Source organism: Telopea speciosissima, chromosome 10, assembly GCF_018873765.1.
Source record: "Telopea speciosissima isolate NSW1024214 ecotype Mountain lineage chromosome 10, Tspe_v1, whole genome shotgun sequence".
NCBI classification, from domain to species: Eukaryota; Viridiplantae; Streptophyta; class Magnoliopsida; order Proteales; family Proteaceae; genus Telopea; species Telopea speciosissima.
The window spans coordinates 19534997-19560829 of record NC_057925.1 but is presented as its reverse complement, the minus strand read 5'-3'; the positions used below and the strand labels follow the sequence as shown (position 1 = coordinate 19560829).

The 25833-nt window shown below is 39.8% G+C and overlaps 1 protein-coding gene and 1 long non-coding RNA gene across 5 annotated transcripts in view; one reads left to right on the top strand and one right to left on the bottom strand.

Annotated features, from left to right (window-relative positions):
- LOC122641494 (CSC1-like protein At3g54510) overlaps positions 1-25833 on the top strand; it is an 84137-nt gene that overhangs the window by 13839 nt on the left and 44465 nt on the right. For 3 of the 4 annotated variants that reach the window (XM_043834750.1, XM_043834752.1, XM_043834749.1), the window contains exons 3-5: positions 5783-5846; positions 11701-11913; positions 12136-12434. In XM_043834750.1, coding sequence (XP_043690685.1) covers positions 5783-5846; positions 11701-11913; positions 12136-12434 — 576 coding nt within the window. The remainder of the gene's footprint in view (positions 1-5782; positions 5847-11700; positions 11914-12135; positions 12435-25833) is intronic. The other variant, XM_043834751.1, reaches the window with a different exon arrangement.
- The window catches only part of LOC122641495, a 36904-nt gene continuing 22797 nt past the window's right edge, over positions 11727-25833 (bottom strand). The window contains exon 4 of the long non-coding RNA XR_006329917.1: positions 11727-11740. This is a non-coding gene — a long non-coding RNA (uncharacterized LOC122641495). The remainder of the gene's footprint in view (positions 11741-25833) is intronic.

The window sequence follows — 25833 nt, the reverse complement described above, 5'->3', positions numbered from 1 at the left end:
GAGTGATGTCCTTGCCTCAATGACTACATTTGTACATCCAAGGAATCACCCAAATTTTTCTACGGATTGAAGATGGATGTGGACCCTACAAAAATCACCCTAACATTCTACAAAATTCGAAGATGAATTTTTTCTAAGAGCGGGCAAGTTGATGCAGAATAGAGCTTGAAATGTGAACAGTAACACGAGTTACTATTCGCATGACCCTGTTCACAAGAACACTAATTTGGGTGCATATTCTTCTATTTTAGTTTCTTATTTGGTTTAGTTTAGTTAGTTTCTATTTTCTTTGTTTCTAAGTTGAAGTTTCTATTTTAGTTGCTTAGATTTTATTTAGAAGTTTCTATTTCAATTAGTTTCTATTTTAGTTTCATTGTTTGTAATCCAAGTCTCAGCCTTATAAGAGACTTGCTATTTTATTATTTCTATTTTTATAGTCTCCAAGTTTAGGATTTGTCAAAGTTAAAACTTTCTAATTTTTGTACCTTGGCAAGTCATTGCTTCCTATTTATATGTAGGGCTTTTAGAAGCCAAGGAGACAATTTGATTAGTTGAATGAAAAAATTGTTTTGAAGCAAAAGATTCTCTTGTCCAATGGCTGTGACATGAAGGGCTGGGGGGCCTGGCTGAGAGAGCCAAAACCTAGGGCCGAGAGAGCCTGGCTGGTGAGAGCCGAATCTCCTTATCCCCTTCTCTCTTCTTCTCCTATCCTCTACTACTTCTGTTATTTGATTCCCTACTGTACCTGCTGTTGTGTGACTGCAATCAAGTGCTGCAACCTGCTACTACATCTGTGAAGATCTAGAGAGCATCCTTAAAAAAACAACTGAATCTGCTGTTGCTGTCCAGAGGCAAAGAAGGCCACTTTCCACACTTGCGCCTGCATCAGTTTCTTAGTCTCTGCTGCTGTTTTGAAGATTCTAATCTCCCCTTCCTCCCAACTAGGGTGAGATTTGCTGCTGTTGCACACCATTAATAGATCCTTACCGTGTTGATCCTGGCTGCAATCGATCTCTCACTGGTTTCTCCCTGGTTCGAGATCGACTTTTGCATTAAGGACATATCGATATGTATCGATCGTATCGTATTGGCACATATTGGCTGATAGAATACGATACACTCGATACATTTCATTTTATTTTTAAAAGATACGTATCGTACTGTATCATATCAATACCCACTGATATGTATCGGCCAATATGATACGATGCGGTGCGATACTTTAAACCCTGATATGAAGTATAAACTAGAAATTAAAAACTCACAAGCCTTATACAATGGATGCATAAATTGCCTCTCCTAGCAATCCTGGACTACTTGGATGTAGCTCTTACCACCATGTGGTGTCGTCATTGCCACAGGAGCACTGGCCGCCATGGCTGAAACGAAAGTCAAAAGACCTCTAGCTCATAGTTCGATTGGACATGTAGATCATTATTCACACTGGTTTCTCATGTGGAACCCTCGAAGGAATTCAATCACTATTAATTGGTATCTTTATTTATGCATGAATGACGATAGATGCATCCATAGTTCCAGCATTATGGTAAACCCATGTCAAATATATAGTGGATTTGGGCGCTCTAGCCAAAACGAATCCTGTTTCGGTGAATTACCTTCTCCATTATAACCCTGTATCTTGTTTGTCTCATTTATCCACGACTGGGCTCTTTCATTTATCCATGCAGGGTCTACATAGGCGCAAGTAGAAAGAAAGTTGGATCTGTGAGATTCATCCTGTCATATGTAATTTCCAGAATGGCTTCCATCATCACTTCTGCCTTTCCATCTGGCCGGTGTATCGGAACTGAGGACAACGTCTCTTCAAACCGCCTATGATAGGATTTCATCCTTTCCGTGCAAGCAATCATGGCAAGTGAGAAAGACTTAGCTTCCTCCTTGAAACATTCCACATCCCGCTCATCTTCATTCTTCATCTATCCAACTATTGGTCAAAGTATCGCATTGTATCATATCGGTATCCACCGATACGATGCGGTACGATACGGTGTGATACTTCAAACCCTGATATGAAGTATAAACTAGAAATTAAAAACTCACAAGCCTTATACAATGGATGCATAAGTTGCCTCTCCTAGCAATCCTGGACTACCTGGATGTAGCTCCTACCACCGCGTGGTGTCGTCATTGCCACATGGTCCTTCATCATCTCCATTATTTCATACAAGTGTGGTAGGGTAGAATTCTTCTGAGAGTCAACCGTCCTCAACACCTTCAGCACTGGCTGAAATAATGTGACGACCTTTTTCAGGTCATGCCAAAATAGCTCACTAGATATGGTCGATTGGGCAGCTCTACCTCCTAGTAAACCTTCCTCCCTCTAACCAAACCACTCCTTTGAAGCAAACATAGATCTGAGTCCCACCTTTTTTGTGCCTCAAAGCTCTTTTGGGCAACGTAGTTGGTTGCGAATCTAGTGATGCCCGGCATAACCAAATCCCTAATGCACTTGGTCCTCAGTAGTTGTAGGGCATATCCATGGTTGCACACAAATGTGGTCACTTGTCTTGCCGTCTCAACCACACTCCATACTACTATAGCTCATCAATCTCTCCCCCGCCTCCTTGAAGTTACTAATGATGTCCATCACCACTTGGACAACATTCTCTATCTCCACCTTCAACAAGTTGTAAATATATTTTGCATCCTTCTTTTCCTTGGATGGATCAACGAACTTGAGGAATGTCCTCCCATTACAATATACCATAAAGTTGATGATGGACTATCTAGTACATCCAATCCAACCATCATTCGTCATAGTGACTCCATAATCTTCTCTATGTACTCATCTAACTCCTTTTACTGGGGTAGATACACATTCATCAACTTTTAAGTAGTGAGCCCCTTCACTCCCTCCTCAGCCTTCCGTACACTGTCTATCATGCCCTGATAGTAGGGTCCTTTAGTGGCATGTGTTGGGATACTGTGGTAAAAGAACTACTTCGACGCTGTATCCTCCACCCTACCTCTCCAATCAGACGCACTTGCTTCAGCTTTTGCTGTCTACTAGTCTTTCTGAAAACTGTAGGATCCTACTCAAGTATGTCGATAGCATCATCTCACTGTCCCTTGGGGGTGGGGTTCCCCTTCATACTCTGTAACCTCTTGAAGGGAAATTTTGGCTGCTTCTGTGTCTTCCTACTACAGAAGAATTACTAGGACCAGCCTCTCTTGTAGCTGCTCTAGATTTAGAATTACTAGGACCAGCCTCTCTTGCAGTTGCTCTAGAGGAACCAACTCCTCCCTGAATTCCCTACCTCTCTCCTGCTCCTGCATACGTGTGACATGGCTTGCTCTGGTCGCCTGCTGTATCTTTATGATCTCTATCTTAGTCTCCACATCAGAAGACAAAAAGTCGTCCTCGAATCAAAATTAGAGTCTTGAGTCCCCTCCTCTTGCCTTTGCATGTCTCTCTAGTACTGCCTCGTCAAACTGTTCCCTTGCCCTCCTCTTGTTTAACTTCCTCTTTGTCCCTCCTTTCGTAAGGGTAACCATGGCCTTGCACCTCAAGAGGAACCCTAGGGCATTTGGCCATATCCCTTTATCCACTTGGCAAATGCCACTTCAATCTAGTGGCCCCACCTCGTATGATTTTCTTCCCATAATAATTGCATTGAGATTTCTTCTTGTCATTCTAAAATCTAAATAGGTACACTATGCCTCCATGCTATGTCACCCCCATCTCCTACTCGAGCAGAATGTAAGAGTACACTATTGTAACACAAAGTGTCACATTATTAAATTTTCTACATCAATTAAAAATACTGTGACGACAAGAAAGCTATTTCCTAATTTCTACCCAAGTCTTATATTATCAATGTGCAAGTATGGAACAATACATAAAGCATCATTTTGAATTGAAAAGACAACAAAAAATATTTTTGAAAATTTTCATTATTTTTCAAAAAACAAAAAAAAAAAACAGAATATTTTTGTATTTTTTTTCAAAAATATAAATTTTTTTCTATTTTTGAAAATTAAAATAATTATTTTTAGCAGAACAAAAGAGACACCATGAGGCCGTAGATCTGCCAACGGTGTCTAATATATACAAAACCACCATGTATTAACCCTATTTTTGTTTCAAAATTTGTTGCAAGAAAATAAATTTTTTTTTTAAACCAGAGAATTTAAAATCAGAAAATTAAATCCAACTCTGTGAAGTTGTAGATCAGTGTATGCTATCTAACATATAAAAAAAATTGAAGCCTAACCACTACATATTTATCCTACTTATTTTGTTTGACATGGGTCTGTCACGTTTTGGCAAAACAAAATGGAGTTGCCAAAAACAATGTTGAAATTTTGACCGGAACATGTAAGTTTTGGTCGAAACTCGGAATACCCAGTGAGTCTCAGTCACTTTCGTTTCGAGCCATGTCGAGACCGAAATATTTTAGTAAATTTGGTTTACTCCACTGAAATTTCGAGCTATGCTCATTTTCTATCAAAATACAGTTTAGGAGGATTTATCTCTCACAATATAATTCACAATACAAAAAGAAAATTATTAGATTTCCAGATTTTAATGGAAATGCCAAATTTGAAAAATCTTGAGTAATGAGTTGAACAACTTTATAATGGAAGTGTAGATATACATTGTGGTACATAGCAGTAAATATACAAGCCTTCTTGAGGAATCAAAGTACGGCACATTATCCTATTAAAAAGGGAAAAAACTAAACAAGAAAATAACTGCTTATGAGCCGAGGGCCTGAGCCCTGAGGTCTAACCGACCTTTCTCTTGCCAATTCATCAGCAACTACATTATCTCCTCTTGCTTCCACTAGAATTAATGGGTTGTGGGGATTTCAACTGCCGTGTGGGTCTTAATTAGCTGAGCGTGGCCATGGTTCCTCCATATTCCATACCTTGTTCATCCTATAATGTTTGCTGAATCCCCCTCCACTATTGCATGTGACAGGCCCTTCTCAATTAGTAACTCTATCACCTTTCCAAGTGCTAAGTTCTCCTCTTGTAGAGTCTGTTCCCCTAGTGAGTCAGAAAATGCCCCAACAACCCATCACAGAGTCTAATTACTCCACCAACACCTGAAGGACTTGGATTACCGAAGGAGCATCCATCCACATCATCCGCATTTGATATAGCCACAGTCCCTAAATAACTAATCAGATGAAATTCCTCTAAACAAATCAAACGCCGATATGCAAACTTGCATTTGATTTTATCAATAACATCCATAGTACTGGATCACTTGTCCTGGAAAAGACTTGTATCCTCTCTTCCCAAAGGCACCAAAATGAGGCCAGCAGTATACATTGCTGTTGGAATTTCCCCTTCCTACCAAATGGAGCTGCTTCACATCCTAAGGGAACACACTAAACATTTGAAATATTGACAGAAAGTGGCGTCAAACTTATTTAGCAAATGAATGATAAAAGAAACAAATGATCAACATATTCACTGTTTCTCAGGCACTTCCTCTGCCCCTAAGTATCTTCAAAGGAAAAGAACCACGAGAAGTCCTTTATCACCAGCATAAACGGTATACCATAAAGCAAGAAATAGGCCTTAAACAAGTTTTGGATTTCCTCAAATTCCCTCTCCATAAATTTCCTTCTGAACTGAACATTCCAGTTCATTCTATTTGGAGATGTATGTCCACATCTGTCATTATTCATTATTTTAGCTGGTGTGCTTCTTTGATACATGAATTTATTAATTGACTGATGCAAGAATTTTCATTTGGATTAGTCTTGAAAAATTGTTACTGAAATCTGAATACTTTCCTGTTTTACAGGCTTTGGGTTCATTTTTCCTACTTATGTTTTATATCTGTATTTGGATTATACCTACTGTATAAGGTAATCTCATTCATATCTTTCCCAATACAATGATAAAGTTGTTTCTTGTGTTATTTTGTTTGTCATTGGATACTGTGTGCAATGAGTATAGTCTTTTTTCTAATGGTGTATTATTGGAATGGTCTAGTAGGGATCTTGTTAAGTTTCTGTGACATTTCAGTGCCGTTCATCAATCTTAACTGTAGAATTAGATAAAATCCATGTTTACAATTTCTGCTGGCACTTTGTGACTGCATTTTTTTCTCTTAGTTACTGTTTGGCATATCTATCTCACAAGATGTGGCAATACCCTAGACTAAATTGGATATGTTCTTTGCACATCAAGAGGAGATGAGAAGATGAATAGCATCGCATAAATAGTTGGGTTTACCTGCTAAAGGTATAATGGGTTTAATACCTCAATAATAATATAGACAACCCGCCCTTCCTCTCTTTTTTTTTTTTTACAAACAAATAGGAAGTTACGGATCTAATTCGGATATGAGAAGGATCAGAAATGCGTTGAGAAACGGCAGATGAATAGAACCTTTCAACAAGATAGTGCTTTTTCAAATCTCTCAAAATGGAATCTGTTCCAAACATATATGCCATGGTTACTTACTTCGACAGGGTGCAAATATCTAAATGTCACCCTTTTAGATACTTTTTCGGACCTATTGTCGATACTGAGTAGCAATCATTGATGATGATGGTGATGATGGTGATATAATGTCATAATCATAATCATAATAATAATAAATCTTTAAAGAATAGTTGTCAAGCCATCGCCTAAGCGTCCGGGTGGATTAATAATAATAATAATAATAATAATAATAATAAATCTTTAAAGAATAGTTGTCAAGGCATCGCCTAGGCGTCCAGGTGGATTTTGGGGGCTTAGGTGACTGCTGCCTTAGTGGTGTTGAATGCCTTAGTGTTATCGACCTAGGTTTGGCCCTTATTTATGCTAAATATCACCTAAGTAAATGATCTGTGTATTTCATTTACTTAAGATTAAGATATTATTCATAAATAAGCAAATACCCCCTTATTTGAATTGAATAAAAATAGTTAAAAAAATCAAATTCCAAAAGGATAAAAAGTCAACCCCCCAGTTCAAGAATAAAAAACAGGATTTTTGGTGGTAGGTGAAATTTTCAAATTTCTGGGGTTTTTCTCAAATCTAAAAATTCCATAAATCTTAATATGGTATAACATTGCTAAAAACCAAAAGTGCGGTAAAATATTTGTTTTGATTATAAAAATGAGTTTAGTTTTAAACACTACTTTACCATCATTGTGCCTTGCGTTACCATTGAGAGTGCCTTTTTATGCATTAGGGGTGCCCTCTCCTTTCTACTCTTTTGTATATACTTACTTATCTATTCTATATATATATTATCTATTATCTTATAATGGTGCATTAGGTCAGCAGCCGACACTTTAATATATTCTGTCAATCATGCATGGATCCTTTTGTGTTATGATCTCTTTTCTCTTGATCTCATGTCTTTCCATCCTAGTTTTACTAGGATGTCCCCCGTAAGTGATGTGCTGTGCCGACGCCTGAACGTGGTGATAAATCGACAATGGCAAGTGAGAGGAAATATATTAGCCTAGAAGCATATGATTAAATTAGCTTCCTGGAACATTGGATCCTTAACGGGTAAGGGCCTGGAGTTGGTAGATGTTATGAGGAAACAGAGGATAAATATAGCTTGTTTCCACGAGACAAGATGGAAGGGTAACAAAGCTAAAGCGTTGGATGACTTCAAACTTAGGAAATACAACATAAGAAAATAAGATACTAGACTAATGCCCAAACTACTTTTATTACATAAACTCTAACACTCCCCCTCAAGCTGGAGAATAAATGTCATACATTCCCAGCTTGCATAACAGGGTACTGAACTGATGAGGGATGAGCCCCTTGGTAAAGATGTCAGCTAACTGATCGCCTGTCTTAACAGAAGGAGTACAAATGTATCCGGAGTCAATCTTCTCCTTGATGAAATGTCGGTCTACTTCAATGTGCTTTGTTCTATCATGTTGCACAGGGTTGTGGACTATGCTAATGGCAGCCTTGTTATCACAATAGAGTCTTATAGGTGCCTCAGTATCAAATCCCAACTCTTGGACCAAACGTCTCAACCATAGAAGTTCACATACTCCATGAGCCATAGCTCTAAATTCTGCCTCTGTACTTGAGCGAGCCACAATTGGTTGGTTTTTACTCCTCCATATGACCAAATTACTACCCACAAAAGTACAATAGCCAGATGTAGATCGTCTGTTAGAAACTGAACCAGCCTAATCAGCATCAGTGTAGCCTTCAATTCTCAAATGATTGTTCTCGGCATATTGGAGACCTTTTCCTGGAGAGGACTTCAAGTATCTGAGGATCCGGTAAATAGCATCCAGGTGCCCACTCTTGGGGGCATGCATAAACTGACTCATCACCCCAACTGCATAGGTGATATCTGGGCGAGTCAAAGAGAGGTAGATCAATTTCCCTACAAGCCTCTGGTATTTCCCTGCATCAACAAGGGAAGGTCTACAATCTTCTCCTAGCTTATGATTCTAATCAATAGGAGAGTTTGCTAGTTTGCAACCCAACATCCCTGTCTCTTTCAATAAGTCTAGGACATACCTCCTTTGACATATATTTATTCCCTTCTTAGAGCTCGAAACTTTAACCCCAAGAAGTACTTTAAGGTACCCAAATCTTTAATCTCAAACTGTTGAGCCAAGTAGGTCTTCAGCCTAGTTATTTGAGCCTTGTCATTTCCAGTCACAACAATATCATCAACATAGACAATAAGGGCTATGATGGTACCATTACCTCGCCGGGCAAATAAAGTGTGGTCAACTTGGCTCTGGGAATAACCATTTTTCAAAATGGCCTGTCTAAACCTCTCAAACCAAGCCTTTAGGGACTGTTTGAAACCATATAGTGCCTTCTTGAGCAGGCACACTTTCCCTTTAGCTGAAGGACACTTGAAGCCAGGTGGAGTCTGCATGTACACTTCCTCTTCTAGATCATCATGGAGAAAAGCGTTCTTCACATCCAACTGATACAATGGTCAATCTCGATTAGCTGCCAAAGATAAAAGAACTCTTATTGAGTTGTGCTTTGCCACAGGAGCAACTGTCTCCTGATAATTGATCCCATACACTTGACTATAGCCTTTAGCCACCAACCGGGTCTTGTATCTCTCAACTATACCATCTGATCGGTACTTGACTGTGTAGACCCATCTACATCCAACTGGAACTCTCTCCCCTGGGAAGATCAACCAGTTTCCAAGTACAATTCTTCTCAAGGGCCGCCATTTCCTTAGACATGGCCTGCTTCCACTCTGGGTCAGGCATGGCCTCAGTGACATTCTTTGGGATGGAAATAGAAGAGAGGGCAGAAGTGAAGGCAACATCTGTAGGGGAGAGAGCATTATAGGAAATGAACTAGGCTACAGGATTAGTACAAGCTCTCTTTCCTTTTCTAGTAGCAATGGGAAGGTCTAAATCAGAAGGAAGAGAAGAGATGTTACCTGACTGAGGAGGATGTAGCTCAGGATGTGGATCCAAAGAGGGCTCTTAGTAGGTCTTCTATCCTTTACTCTTCAAGCATTCACCTTTTTTGTACTGAATGTGGTAATCTTTCTCATTACTAGAACCATTTTCAACAACACTACGTTTTCATTGCTAGCATCAACAACACTTTTTTCATTGCTAGCATCAACACCAAAATGAGTATCAATATCAACAACAGCTCGTTCTTTGTGTTTCTAAATATCAAACAGAAATGGAGAAGTAGGCAAAGGTGGGAGAAAAGGGATAGAGACAGCCTCTTCATTTCCACTATTCTCCCCCTGAAGAGGATGTTGAGAAGAAGTAAAGAAAGGTATAGATTCAAAGAAGGTAACATCTTTGGAGAAAAGTCTCCTTCGAGAAGAGGGATGATAGCACTTATACCCCTTTGTAGAGGAGGAATATCCAAGGAAAATATATTTGAGTGCCTTGGGGTCAACCCTAGACCGAGCACATTTGTTGACATGGACATAGCTAGATAGAATCCTGTTTTGAGTGTGCTTTTTAACTGGATATTTGGAGAGAGTGTGCCTTGCAGAGTGGGTGTGCACTGATTCATCCCCCTCTCAATGTCAACCTGGGAATATCAATGTCCATCTATGCAGGTGTATATTTTGTTTTTTCAAGAGAATAGTTATGTTTTTATGTCGTGAATGCACCCTTTTTATCAGATCAAATGAAAAGAACAAAACTAAAAAAAAAAGATGTTGATGTAGTTAAGGTTGTCCAGTTGGGTTAATTGGGCTTCATAAAACTTTATTTTAGCCCATGGTTGGGTTCTATAGACCTTAGGTTTCTTATTTGTGGGTTTATTGATGTAATGGGCCTAATTTATAAGCCTAAACAGTGGGGATAATGACAAGTACACAGGATTAGTAGTTAAGTTGAGTGTTTGAGTTAGATTAGGATACCTAATAGCTAGATAGAATTCTGTTTTGAGTTTATGTACTGAGTTTTTTTCTAAGAGTTTTGGTGTTGTTGAGCAGTGCATACGGGATTGGTATCCCAAAGCTGATTTCTTCTTTTCTCTTCTGTTCTCTTCTTCTCTCTTCTTCTCTCTTCTTCCTTCCAAGAAGATCAATCTCATCTCTCTTCCCTGCTCTTCCATGAATTTGATTTCTTCCCTTAACAAAGCAGTTGCTTCCTTTATCTCAGATCTGATCTGAGATTTGATTATCGGGCCAGCTTGCATGTGAGATCCTTAATCTGGATTTTCAGATTGCATCAGATGTAAAGGAGCCTATATATAATAGATGCCTCAATATAAGAAGCATTGGACATGTGTTAAGAAGTTGAAAGTTACATTTGAATTGCCTGTTAGGATCTCCTTGTGGAGATCTTTGTGGATGGGTTTACAATTGGAGAGGAGCTTTTTTCAATAGCTTCTTAGACTGAAACAGATGCATAATAAACAACTTATGATTGACAAAAGAGGGGCTAGTAGATTCTTCACTTTAGGTTGGAGTTGGTCTATTTGTTTCTTGTGAGATCTAATGTTCAATGTTAGAGGACAACAAAGAAGAAGTGATGAAAATGACGAGAAAGTAAAAGAATGAAGAAGAAGAGAGAATGAGAACTCATGGTGAACTTCTCACGCAAGTTTGTAACTTATGACAATAACATTTCTAATGCTTTACTAAGTTTGTGGTCATTACATATGGGTAGAAAATGCCCTGCATTCAGGCTTGTGAGATCTAATGTTCAATGTTATGAACAGCTACTGCTTTACTAAGTTTTCAATCAATTGGTCTGTGGTCATTACTTATGGGTGGAAAATGCCCTGCATTCAGGCTTATGTTCAATGAAATGCCTATCATCCCCAATATCTGTCATGTTGTACTTATTAATAGTTACTCTGTTGTACCATGAACTTGTCCCTATATAACAAATCCTAATTCCTTTAGAAACATCCTCAACCATAAATTCTTACAAATGTCATGAGCTTTGGATCTAAACCTTGCTTTTTCAGTGGGTCTAGAAAACACACATTGTTTCCTTTAACTTTCTATGGCTTTGCTGAAATGAAGATGACTTGTATATTACGTGCTATGGAAATGGAACATTGGAATATCTTGTATATCAATCATTAAGCATTGACCTATAGTTTTGATGCGACCTTCGTTCTTCGGATTTTTATTCTATTTGATTTCCAGGACTATAATGAGATATTAGATTACGTGCTATGGAAATAGAACATTGGAATATCTTGTATATCAATCATTAAGCATTGACCTTTTGTTTTCATGTGGTCTTCGTTCTTCTGATTTTTATTCTATTCGATTTCCAGGAGTATAATGAGATATTAGGGAAAAGGATTCAACTCCTTTCTAATGTTAAGAATCGTCCTGATCAGTTCACTATTCTAGTTCGAGAAATTCCTTTTTGCAATGAACACACATCTCATGGGTGTTGTGTGGGTCACTTCTTCTCCAAACACTATCCTTATACTTACCAAGCTTATCAAATGGTACATGATGGGAAAGATCTTGAGGATTTGGTGGTACGTTACTCGGATAGTATGCTATGATAAAACAACCATGCCTTTTGGTTTAGTCATGCTTTGCATTTATTCCTAATTTTTTTTTTGGTATCAAGTCATTGGGTTTGCAAAGGGAGAAAATAAATTATTTCTCGCCCTAGTTTGTTCTGCCATGTTGGTTTTATTTTTCATAGATCTAACTTTGGATAGAAGATTTTTGTTTCATTATTGTTTCATTTTCAGGAGTTGCCTGCAGCATTTGTATCATTCAAGACACGTTGTGGTGCTGCGCTGGCTGCCCAATCTCAACAGCATCCTAATCCACTTTTATGGACCACAGAACAAGCTCCGGAACCAAGGGAAGTACTATGGAATAATTTAGCTATTCCACATGGCCTTTTGTTGCTCCACAAAATCGGGGTTTTTGCTGCAGCAACAGTTCTCACAATTTTCTTTGCTATTCCCGTCACTGCTGTTCAAGGAATAGCAAAATTTGAAAAATTAAAGAAGTGGTTTCCTCCAGCCATGGCAGTACAGTTGATGTAAGGAGTCTTCTTGTGCCATAGCTCCTTTTGGATTTTGTGCTTATTTGTAAAATCTGGCATTTTAAGTATGCATAACTTGCCAGATGTATGAATAATGCCAATTTTTTAATAGTAGTTTAAATCTTCATTGATTTGATTAAGTTACATGTTTCTCAAACATTTTCACCATAATCACCTTTTAGGCCACATTCGTTTGGAAATGTAGTGAAGTAGCAAATAAAATTAAACTTCCAATTGGGTGTTTGTTGGAAGTAGAGTTGATGCAAAGTAATATGGAAACATGTGGGGCCCACAACATATGGAAGCTAGGAGGTGGAAAATTTTCCAGTATTGTCTGACCAGGAAGTGAAATAGAATTTGCTTACCATATTTAATATGTTTTTGAGTTTGTTACAATGGTTGTGAAATAAGTACGTACATAATCTTAAAGTAGTGGGACTTTTAGAATTAGGAATGATTAGATACATAAGTAAACCTCGTTTTACCACATGAGGAACATGTTCAAATACAATAAATCATTCTACAAAAATTTAAGGGTCTACTACAAACTACGATAGAAGGTTCATATATATATATATATATATGCAACAGGGGCATACTTGTAATTTTCTGTTTTTACTTTGTTGTAAATAGAAGGCTTGGCTAGTCACTTAACCATCCTTGGCTTATTACTCATCGCCACTTCTTCAGGGGGAGTTCCACATTATGGATAATGTAGATGTGGCGATTGTCGACCTTTCCCTCTACATTCTCCTTCACTGCCCACAGGTGATCTTCCTCAAGACTAGGCACCGGTTCAGATTCAGGAGGAGATTGGTTCAGATACTGTTAAGGTTCAGGGGGAGCCTATTCAAGGTCTGTCAGCCGCTAGGTTGAAAGATTCCAGAAGCAAATTGATCACCAGATCGTCAAGTCTATCGGAGCGAAACCAACAGTAAGCAAGTCGAGACCACTACCACTATGGCTCCTTCACACATCCCATCGCCCTCCTTCGATCCAGAGTTATCTATTGCTCTTTGTAAAGGTACTAGGACTTCTACTCAACACCCCATATCTCATGTTGTCTCATATAATTCCCTTTCTCCTTCCTATCGTGTTTTTGTGTCTTCTCTTTCCTCTGTTCCTATTCCACAGCAGTGACAGGATGTCACACCCCTAAACCACCCCCTGGGAGGATCCAATGGCTGACCCGAATACTCGAGGTATTCAGACACCTCCAGGATCCAAACGCAGTAAATACAAGTCACAAGCAACCAAAAGATTAAAGTATAAACAACTTACATTGTCAGAGTGCGCCCAAGGTTTACTGTTTACAGAAAGTTCTAGTACTTCAAACTACTTACTAATCCCTACATTTGGTTACATTTTACACACACTTCCCAAAAGGAAAAGTAACCTACCTAGTATTTACAATGGATTTCCACCCATCAAAAGAATGTAAGGAAAGAACAAAAAGAAACAGGAAGTCGGTCTACATTATCAGTCCCTATTCACCAGACATACTTGGATCGTCCAAGTAATAGGGGTTACACCCCTCTCTGTCCATATCAGCATATGGATCGTCATCATAACTCTCCGGCTCGAAACAATCCTCCTCGTCTCCATGATTTCCACTTGCAGTATCATCTAAAAGAAAAAGAGAAATTCCACAGGGGTGAGCTCTACTGAGCCCAAGAAGTAAAGATAGACCACACACATAGAAGCATAAATCCTAAATACATGGATTAATTTTAAACCTTAATTTTATTTAACAAGCAATGCCTAAGTCACTAGGTCAATGCCATGCCAACAACTCGGGTAACGATCTCAATTCCTTCCCATTTCCCTGAGATGTACCTCAATTGTTGTATGGGGTCCACATCGGTCGTCGGTACGGTATACCTTCCCGTGGGTAGACCCCTGATAATTATAGCTTGGACCCTACCCCGGCATGTACTCCTCGGAACAAGGGGCTATGATCACCAACACCTGAACCATAGTACTAAAACTCACGAAATTTCGGTCGAGATATCGAATATTTCGAGTATCTCGATCTGTTCGAAACGAAACGCAAGTCCGATATGAAAAAATGCAATATTTCGAATATTTCGGAAATTTCGGTCATCTCGTTTCGGAAATTTCGGAAATCTCGGTAATTTCGGTCATCTTGTTTCAAAATTTTCGGAAATCTCGGTCATTTTTGGCATTTTTCACCCACAGAAAAATACCATATTTCGACGAAATTTCGATATCTCAGAAATTTCTGTCAGACCGAAACACCGAAACGAAACGAGATTTAGTACCATAATCTGAACCCCTATTGGTAAGGGTTGTAGCATTAAGGAAATGACATCCCTAGCCATGTGCATCTAAATGACATCGAACAAGGTGTACAACGCTCCCGCATCCCATACTACGGCACACCATACCATTCGTTTCCAAGCCGACTACAACGTCTATTCTAACACTAATGTTCAAAAAGCATATTTCACAGTACATAGTTCGTGTTCATAAATTAGAAATAACGGAACAATAACTATCACATGTAAAACTGGAATTAAAATATGCAAATAAATATTGACAATTGCATCCAATAATGAAATCAATCATTCCAAAAACAATCAAGCCTATCCCACTTACTTTGTTATGTTTGCGTTCGCGAGATTGAAATAGTCCTCGAGACGGTTGCCGATAGGTTCCGATGACCAAATGATTATTCCCTATAATTATTAAGTCACACAAGAGTTATACCATTTTACTAAACTGGGATCAATTTTCCAGAATAGAAGACAGAACATGCTACCTAACTCAAAGTGGTATTTTAGCCCATTTATGTGGAGGCACAGTGCTTGGGTCCAACCGGGGTAAAATGCCCCAAAAACCTGAACCGGACTCTTGGGTGGATTCTGGTCTGAGTTTACCTCTGGGTCCACCTGAAAACAGCATAGGTGTGGACTCTTGTTACGGATTCTAGCCGGAGTCCACCTTTGAGTCTACCTGAAAACAGAATAGGTGTGGACTCTTATTATGGATTCTGGCCTGAGTCCACTTCTGAGTCCACCTGAGAACAGAATAGGTGTGGGCTCTTATTATGGATTCTAGTCTGAGTCCACCTAGAAACAGAATAGGTGCGAGTACTTATTATGGATTCTGGTCTGAGTCCACCTCTGAGTCCACCTCTATTGAATCCGAACTTCTAAGATTTGAGCTTCCCAACTTGATTTCACTTGGGTTTTAAGCCATATGGGCTTGGGGAAAAAGGTCACTAAGCCATCTAGGGTCATAATACCCTACTCTTATCAAAGGATTTGTTGGGTTCAATGAATAAATCATTCAAAAAGATTCAAATCTAGGGTTTGCCATTAAAACTCCTAGATTTAAGTGAGGTTAAATGGAAGATCAAGAGTGGTCATAGAGATGATTTAGCTTTAATTTCCATAGATTTCTAAAGGAACTATCAAGGATTAATATTGGATGAGAGAATAGGTTTGACATATCAGCCATGGGGCTTTACATAAAAATGGAAGAGAGAGAGGTTCTTACCTACAAAATCGAAATTAAGCTCCCAAGTTCTTGCTCTTCTTCTTTCTTTTCCTTTTTATTTTTTTTATTTTTTTTTAGTAGTATATAATGATTCAATCGTTTGAGTCTTTTGTCTAGATAGGAGAATTGGCCCAAATCTCATTAAGGACACCTCCATCTTGCATGTGCAAGGTGGCTTTGTCCACCAACCCATTACTTCTTCCTTAACCACCTCCTACTTCACCAATAAGCCACCTCATGCTTCTTAGCCACCTCCTACTTCTCCATTTGTCCAACAAGCCACCTCATACTTCTCTATTTAATTAAGTAATACAACATAACCCATGTACTATATATATATATATATATACATAAACACCACATTATTATATTATATAAAACTTATATTAAAATAATATTATAATACATCTTAATAAACAGTAACATTATTATTATATAATCCTATTTAATTTAAATAACATATAATAATGTACTACACAAAATTCTTGAAATTTCGTATCCGACCCGCATCGGATATAAGGTCAGATCCAAGCCTGGGTGTAAATCCGTGTGTGACTCTGATATACCTTGTTGTTCAGCCCACACCGGACTCAAGGCCGGACCCAAGACTCTGCTTGCATCCTTTCTTGCCTCTGATGCCTTATTTATGGCTTTTTGCTTATGAAATCCAAGGGCTTTCCTCTGGGGATCTTCCCCACTTTCTCTAACACACTCTCGCCAAAAATATTTAAGTTTAAAATATCAACACGGCTTATGCTTGTTAGTTAATGGAACTTACCACGATCCGTACATCTGTCGATGGGTCTTGCAACTACACGGGGGAGGTATCCGACGTTTTATCGGTAGATGTCATATTGACGCAAGGATTCCATCTTCCTCTTCTACCCGTTCGAACACCCAACCGACATTCTATAACGAACACGGTGCTACGACCTCGGGTTCCGGACCTACATTCAGATTCGGGTTAGGGTTCAGGTCGAAAATATGCCAAGCTGTAACATTCCTCCCACCTTACAGAAATTTCGCCCTCGAAATTGACGTACCTTGTAAGCCGAAAAGGTGAGGATATCTTTCTCGCATCTCCTCTTCGCGTTCCCAAGATGCTTCTTTGATCGTGTGGTTTCTCCACCGTACCTTAACATAGGTGATAGTACGGTTGCAGAGCCTGTGTTCCTTACGCCACAATATTTCCTCGGGCTGCTCCTCATATGACATATCCGCTTCGAGTTGTACCGGCTCAGTAGTCAAAATGTGTGCTGGATTCGGTATATACTTCTTCAACATGGATATGTGGAACACGTTGTGAACGCCTTCCAACGAGGGTGGTAATGCCAGTCGGTATGCGACCGCCCTGACTCTCTTGAGAATCTCATAGGGTCCAATGTACCTAGGGCTTAGCTTTCCTTTCTTGCTGAACCGCATGATCCCTTTCGTCGGAGATACCCGAAGGAATACCTTCTCTCCAATTTGGAACTCGAGATCCTTCCTTCTTATGTCGGTGTAGCTCTTCTGCCTCGACTGAGCTGCTTTTATCTTCTCTCTAATCATATCCACCTTCTCACAGGTAGCCTGAACTAGCTCTGGTCCCAGCATACGCCGCTCTCCGACTTTGTCCCAATACAGAGGTGTACAACACTTCCTGCCATACAATGCTTCATACGGTGCCATCTCAATAGTGGAGTGATAGCTGTTGTTATAAGCAAATTCTATCAATGGGATGTGTGAGTCCCAGTTGTCCCTCATTTCCAACACGCAGGCTCTGAACATATCCTCGAGCATCTATATGGTCCTTTCAGATTGTCCATCCGTTTGAGGGTGAAAGGCGGTGCTCAGGTTCAATTGTGTTCCCATTGCTTGATAAATGTTACAGCTTGGCATATTTTTTACCCGAACCCTAACCCGAATCCGAATGTAGGTCCGGAACCCGAGGTCGTAGCACCGTGTTCGTTATGGAATGTCGGTTGGGTGTTTGAGCAGGTAGAAGAGGAAGATGGAATCCTTGCGTCAATACGACATCTACCGATAAAACGTCGGATACCTCCCCCGTGTAGTTGCAAAACCCATCGACAGATGTACGGATCGTGGTAAGTTCCATTAACTGACAAGCATAAGCCGTGTTGATATTTTAAACTTAAATATTTTTGGCGAGAGTGTGTTAGAGAAAGTGGGGAAGATCCCCAGAGGAAAGCCCTTGGATTTCATAAGCAAAAAGCTATAAATAAGGCATCAGAGGCAAGAAAGGATGCAAGCAGAGTTTTGGGTCCGGCCTTGAGTCCGGTGTGGGCTGAACAACAAGGTATATCAGAGTCACGCACGGATTTACACCCAGGCTTGGATCTGACCTTATATCCGATGCGGGTCGGATACGAAATTTCAAGAATTTTGTGTAGTACATTATTATATGTTATTTAAATTAAATAGGATTATATAATAATAGTGTTACTGTATATTAAGATGTATTATAATATTATTTTAATATAAGTTTTATATAATATAATAATGTGGTGTTTATGTATATATATAGTACATGGGTTATGTTGTATTACTTAATTAAATAGAGCAGTATGAGGTGACTGGTTGGACAAATGGAGAAGCATGAGGTGGCTTATTGGTGAAGTAGGAGGTGGTTAAGGAAGAAATAATGGGTTGGTGGACAAAGCCACCTTGCACATGCAAGGTGGAGGTGTCTTTAATGAGATTTGGGCCAATTCTCCTATCTAGATAAAAGACTCAAACGATTGAATCATTCTATACTACTAAAAAAAAAAATAAGAAAAGGAAAAGAAAGAAGAAGAAGAGCAAGAACTTGGGAGCTTAATTTCGGTTTTGTAGGTAAAAACCTCACTCTCTCTTCCATTTTTATGTAAAGCCCCATGGCTGATTTGTCAAACCTATTCTCTCATCCAATATTAATCCTTGATAGTTCCTTTAGAAATCTATGGAAATTATAGCTAAATCATCTCTATGATCACTCTTGACCTTCCATTTAACCTCTCACTTAAATCTAGGAGTTTTAATGGTAAACCCTAGATTTGAATCTTTTTGAATGATTTATTCATTGAATCCAATAAATCCTTTGATAAGAGTAGGGTATTATGACCCTAGATGGCTTAGTGACCTTTTTCCCCAAGCCCATATGGCTTAAAACCCAAGTGAAATCAAGTTAGGAGGCTCAAATCTTAGAAGTTCGGATTCAGTAGAGGTGGACTCAGATCAGTTGCCATAATAAAAGCCCGCACCTATTCTGTTTCCTGGTGGACTCAGACCAGAATCCATAATAAGTACTCGCACCTATTTTGTTTCCAGGTGGACTCAGAGGTGGACTCAGGCCAGAATCCATAATAAGAGTCCACACCTATTTTATTTTCAGGTAGACTTAGAGGTGGACTTAGGCCAGAATCCGTAACAAGAGTCCACACCTATGCTGTTTTTAGGTGGACCCAGAGGTGGACTCGGACCAGAATCCACCCAAGAGTCCGGTTCAGGTTTTTGGGGCATTTTACCCCGGTTGGACCCAAGCACTGTTCCTGCACATAAATGGGCTAAAATACCACTTCGAGTTAGGTAGCATGTTCTGTCTTCTATTCTGGGAAATTGATCCCTGTTTAGTAAAAGGGAATAACTCTTGTGTGACTTAATAATTATAGGGAGTAATCATTTGGTCATCGGAACCTATCGGCAACCGTCTCGAGGACTATTTCAATCTCGCAAACGCAAACATAACAAAGTAAGTGGGATAGGCTTGATTGTTTTAGGAATGATTGATTTCATTATTGGATGCAATTGTCAATATTTATTTGCATATTTCAATTCTAGTTTTACATGTGATAGTTATTGTTCCGTTATTTGTAATTTATGAACACGAACTACGTACTGTGAAATATGCTTTGTGAATATTTGTGTTAGAATAGACGCTGTAGTCGGCTTAGAAACGAGTGGTATGGTGTGCCGTAGTATGGGATGCGGGAGCACTGTACACCTTGTACGATGTCATTTAGTTGCACATGGCTAGGGATGTCATTTCCTTAATGCTACAACCTTTACCAACAGGGTGGGGTCCAGGCTATGATTATCAGGGGTCTATCCACAGGAAGGTATATCGTACCGACGACCGATGTGGGCCCCATGTAACAATTGAGGTACATGTCAGGGAAATGGGAAGGAATTGAGATCGTTACCCGAGTTGTTGGCGTGGCATTGACTTAGTGACTTAGGCATTGCTTGTTAAATAAAATTAGGTTTAAAATTAATCATGTATTTAGGATTTATGCTTCTATGTGTGTGGTCTATCTTTACTTGCTAGGCTCAGTGGAGCTCACCCCTGTGGAATTTCTCTTTTTCTTTTAGATGATACTGCAGGGGGAAATCATGGCGACAGGGAGGATTGTTTCGAGCCGGAGAGTTATGATGACGATCCATATGTTGATATAGACAGAGAGGGGTGTGACCCCTATTACTTGGACGATCCAAGTATGTCTGGTGAATAGGGACTGATAATGTAGACCGACTTCCTGTTTCTTTTTATTCTTTCCGTACATTCTTTTGATGGATGGAAATCCATTGTAAATACTAGGTAGGTTACTTTTCCTTTTGGGAAGTGTGTGTAAAATGTAACCGAATGTAGGGATTAGTAAGTAGTTTGAAGTACTAGAATTTTCTGTAAACAGTGAACCTTGGGCGCCCTCTGACAATGTAAGTTGTTTATATTTTAATCTTTTGGTTGCTTATGACTTGTATTTACTGCATTTGGATCCTGGAGGTGTCTGAATACCTCGAGTATTCGGGTCAGGCATCAGATCCTCCTAGGGGTGGTTCCGGGGTGTGACACAGGAGGCTTTTGTAGATACAAAGTGGATAACGGCTATGATGGAAGAGATGAAAGCTCTGGGGAAAAATAATACATGGGATCTTGTGGTTCTCCCTCTACGCAATAGACCAATCGGTTGTAAATGGGTCTTTGTGGTCAAGCAAAAGATGGATGGTACAGTGGATAGATATAAAGCAAGGCTAGTGGCTAAAGGGTTCACTCAAACTTATGGAATCGACTACTAGGAAACCTTTGCTCTAGTTGGCAAACTGAGCACTGTTAGAGTCCAATTATCATGTGCTGTTAATCTGGGATGGGATTTACAACAGCTTGATGTCAAGAATGTTTTTCTTTATGGAGAACTTGAGGAGGAGGTGTATATGGATATTCCTCGAGTTTTTTCACGTAGCAAAACTCATGGCAAAGTCCGCAAACTGAAGCGTGCACTTTATGAGCTGAAGCAGTCTCCTCGGACTTGGTTTGGCAGGTTTCATAAGACCATGATTTCTGTAGGGTATAAGCAAAGTAATGCCGATCATACCTTGTTTATTAAAAGATCTGGCGACAAGGTCACTATCCTTAATAGTTTATGTTGACGATATTGTGGTGACCGGAAGTAATGATGATGAAATCTCTCATCTTAAGAGTTTCTTAGGACAAGAGTTAGAAATAAAGGATCTAGGAAAATTAAGGTATTTTCTTAAGATTGAAGTTTTTTTTTTGGATGAATAAAAATTTCATTAATAAGAAGATAGAACTACAAAGGGCCCTCGAAAGGGAGAAATGAAAAGGAGAAGAAACACACAAATACATAAGCAGCCTCTACCTCAAGAAGAGGAGGAAGAAACCTGGAGAGAGGAAGAGGGAAATCCCCAGGACACAACAATATAATTGTTCCTTGGGGAATCAGAACAAACAAACTGAACAGAAGAAAGCTTGGATCTAATATTAAAAGAAATGGCATCCCAAATCTGTCTAAGAGACCTAGAGTTGGAGGTCCATTTCCTGATGTTACGCTCCATCCAAATGTGATTGATGACAGCACAAAAAGCAATCTTCCCCACAGAATCGCAAATAGAAGAACCACCAAAAGTCATGTCGACCCAAATCCATTCTCGATCAAAAGAAAGGATTCTCCTTCGACGGGGGCAGTGTTTATTGAGAATACCTTGCGAAATAGAGCGGGGGAGAGGACAATCAAAAAAGAGTTGATCTTTGTCCTCCACAGCATTCCAACAAAGGCAGCATTAAGGGGAGACCTGGATCTGCCGATGGTGGAGAAAGGACTGTGTTGGAAGGCAGTTAGATAGAGCTCTCCAGGCTGTAAAACAGTGCCTAGGGATATGATATTTAAACCAGAGAAGCTTCCTCCAAGGAACCAGAGGACCTCTGGCCCTAACAAGATTTCAGGCAGATATGGGGTTGAAGAGGCCTGAAGATGCAGGAATCCAGAAAACACAATCATCCCTCCCAGAGAGTCTTCTAGGAATATAAGGCAAAACATCCCACACTAAGTTAAGAACTGGATGAGGAGAGTGGGGAGGATCCTAATCATTTTCAAAAATGATGTCAGCTAGCATGGAGTTCTTATTCAGGCTACAACTATAGATAACTCTAGAGGGGACAATATGGTGCAAAATTCCCAAAGGATGCCAGTGATCCAGCCAGAGAGAGGTAGAGGTACCATTCCCAACCTGAGAACTAATGGTGTCAAGAGCAATCGGCCGCAGGGCAAGGGTTTTACGCCAAACATAGGAGACGTCAGAAGGAACAGAGACAGACCAGATTGAATCATTGCGAGGAGGCCCCGAGTAGATCCAATCAACTCAGATGCTACGTGGCTTAGAGACAATCTTCCAGATGAGCTTGAGGATACCGGCAGAGTTAACATCTTTGATTCGACGTAGGCCCAAACCACCTTCATCTTTTGGAAGGCAAATAGAAGCCCAACTTGTAAGATGGAGAAATCTTGAAGAGTCTGTACCTTTCCAGAGGAAAGAGGCCATGAGAGCTTCTAGAGACTTGATAGTTGAAGATGGCAGCCCAAAAATACCAGACCAGAAGATATGGGAAGCTTGCAAATCTGATTTGACAAGAACCAGGCGACCCGCATAAGATATGTTGAAGTCGATAGTTGTAAGGGCAGATAGGTCATTGTGCTTTTCCTTTGTTTTATTTCTGTTTTTCTAGTGTTTCATTGATGTAAGGGCAGTTTTGTCCTAAACCTATTTCAATATAAATAATTCATTAAGTGACCTGCGATAGAACTTTCTATTCTACCGCAGGTCCCCTTTCTCTTGGGAATTGCACTCTCTTCTTCTCCTCCACTTTCTCCTCCTCCTTTCTTCTCTTCTCTTCTTTCCAATCTGGTTATTCAGTATCTGGTATTATAACATGGTATCAGAGCTTATCTAATCAGATTGGAGCACCATCTCACAATCTTCTTCTGGTTCTCTTTACTCGACTTTTGCTTGTGGTGTGCCGCCACCTATAGCTGCTCCTCTATGATGTAATTCCACTCCTCTGAAGAAATAATGGAGTGATTTCTAGTGCTACCTACCTTATTTGATGCATGATTGGAGTTCTCCCTCAACTATTTTTTGAAGGCTGCTGAAATCGATGTCAGGATAAAACCCTAACAATAATCGATTTTCTCTGGGAAGGTTTGGTTTGATGTCCTATGGTTAAGGCTTGCTTCTACATGATGCTTAGTGCTTCTAGGGGTTATTGTAACCTATTTCGAGTGATGGTGCTGCTTGTTTGAAGGTTTTATTCTTCTTCCCAATAACCCTGACATCCATTCTGCTTTGTTCCCTGCCTTGGCTGCTTCTATCGAGTGTGGTGTTGCTGCTGCCTATTGTGGGGTTGTTGCTGCCTATTACTTCTTTTCTTACTGCATTAGCTGCCTTTTATTATCAGCTGCTGTTATTGGTTGCTGCTCCTCTACTTCTATTACTTCAGAATCGATTACCCTGTGTGGTTGTTCTATCTTTTCTTTTTTTTTAAAGTTTATCTACTATGGCTGATTCGAAGACCCCCCAGGACAATGTCAATGTGCAGATTACATCCATAAAGTTGAAGGGGAATTCCAACTACTTATTGTGGGCACAAGCTGTTCAGGTTTACATTATAGGTAAGGACAAGCTTGGCTACATTACTTCCCCTCCTCCAGAATCTGATTCTAAGGACTATAAAACTCGGAATAAAGAGAGTCCAATTATTTTAATTTAGTTATGGAACAGCATGGAACCAAATATTGCTGCGAATGTCATGTTTCACACCACAGCAAAAGGTGTCTGAGATGACCTCAAGGAGACATACTCTCAAGAGAAGAGTATGACACGGATCTTTGAACTTTATGAGAAATTGTTTCAGTTTCAGCAGGGAGACAAGCCTCTCCAAGATTATTACAGTGCCTTTAAGGGCATGGTTGAAGAGTTGAATGTTTTCCAGCCTCTTACTACTGACATTGAAAAGTTGAAGGCTCAAAGGAATGAGTTTTTTGTGTCTAAGTTTCTGGCTGGTTTAAGTCCTAGTCTTAAAGCTGTTAAAGGACATCTGTTGGCAGGTGAATCTGTCCCTACCTTGAATGTTACTTTTTCTCGGCTGCAGCTTATTGTTTCTCTTAGCTTCAAGCCTGAAACTAACCCCAAAGAAATTCGGCTTTCACTACTACTAGAGGCCGTGGTAGAGGCCGTAGTTCAGGGGAAGGACGTGGCTTTGGTCGTACTTCTGGTGGGCAGCATATTGATAAAGCAGCCCGATTGTGTTCTTATTGTGGGAAGACAAATCACACTGTTGATACTTGCTAGTCCAAGCATGGGAAACCCGAATGGGCTTAAAACTTGGCCAATCATGCAGCTTCTGAAGATGGTATTGATTTTGTTACACCTAGTGATACTAAGGCTGGTTTGAATGTGGGAGATTCTTCTACCAACATCTGTGATGAGATACAACAACTCATGCGCCACATCAAGAATCTAGAGTCATCCACTTCTACTTTTGAGGCATCCACCACTGCTGCCACTCTAGCTCATGCAGGTACACCTGCTGCTCTCTTTTCCGCTACTTCCACACCTTGGATCATTGATTCGGGGGCTTTCGCTCACATGACTAGTAAGTCATCTATTTTTAGCTCTATTTCTCCTAATTCTCATACCCCTCTTATTATTATGGCCAATGGTTCCTCTACTCCTGTTACCGGACATGGTACTGTTTCTCTTAATTCTAATATTTCTCTTTCTTATGTCTTACATGTTCCCCAATTCCCTTTAAGTCTTCTTTCTGTTAGTCAACTTACTAAAAGTTTGAATTGTTTCGTAACCTTCTTTCCTTCTTACTGTGTTTTTCAGGATCTTCACACGAGGAAGACGATTGGTGGGGGGGGGTGTGAGAAAGATGGACTATATTATTTGCATGGTGCTGCCCCATCTGCTTCAGCTGCAGTTACTACTGTTGGTGGAGTGTCTCCATTTCGATGGCATTGTAGGCCGGGACAATTGTCTTTGTTTAGGTTAAAAGTTGTTTTTCCCTAGTTTAAGTCTTTAAATAAATTAGAGTGTGAGGGCTGCGAGTTGGGTAAGCATCATCGTGCTACTTTTCCCCCTCATTCTATGCCTCGTAGTACTGCTTTATTTTCGTTAGTGCATTCCGATGTGTGGGGTCCTTGTCGTGCAAGCAATAGACATGGTTTTCGTTATTTTGTTACTTTTGTGGATGATCATTCCCGGACTACTTGGCTGTACCTTTTAAATGATAGATCAGAATTTTTATCTGTGTTTCAAAATTTTTGCAATGAAATCCAATTTAATGCTTTTGTTAAACTCTTCAAGGACTTCTGGTATTACAGTTTAGTCGGTACCTCCTCACTTGACCCATTTTCTTCATCCCCATCTAGCGCAGCTACAAAAGTTTCTTCGCCCTTCTTGACTCCTTTAACAAGCTGCAAGGCAGATAAGGTGGGCACACTAGTCTTCACATTAACTGTTGGGATCATGCATGGTGTTCCTTCGTCCATGATGCCTAAGGTGCCTAAGTATGGTATAGGGACGGCTTTGGTTGGTAGGG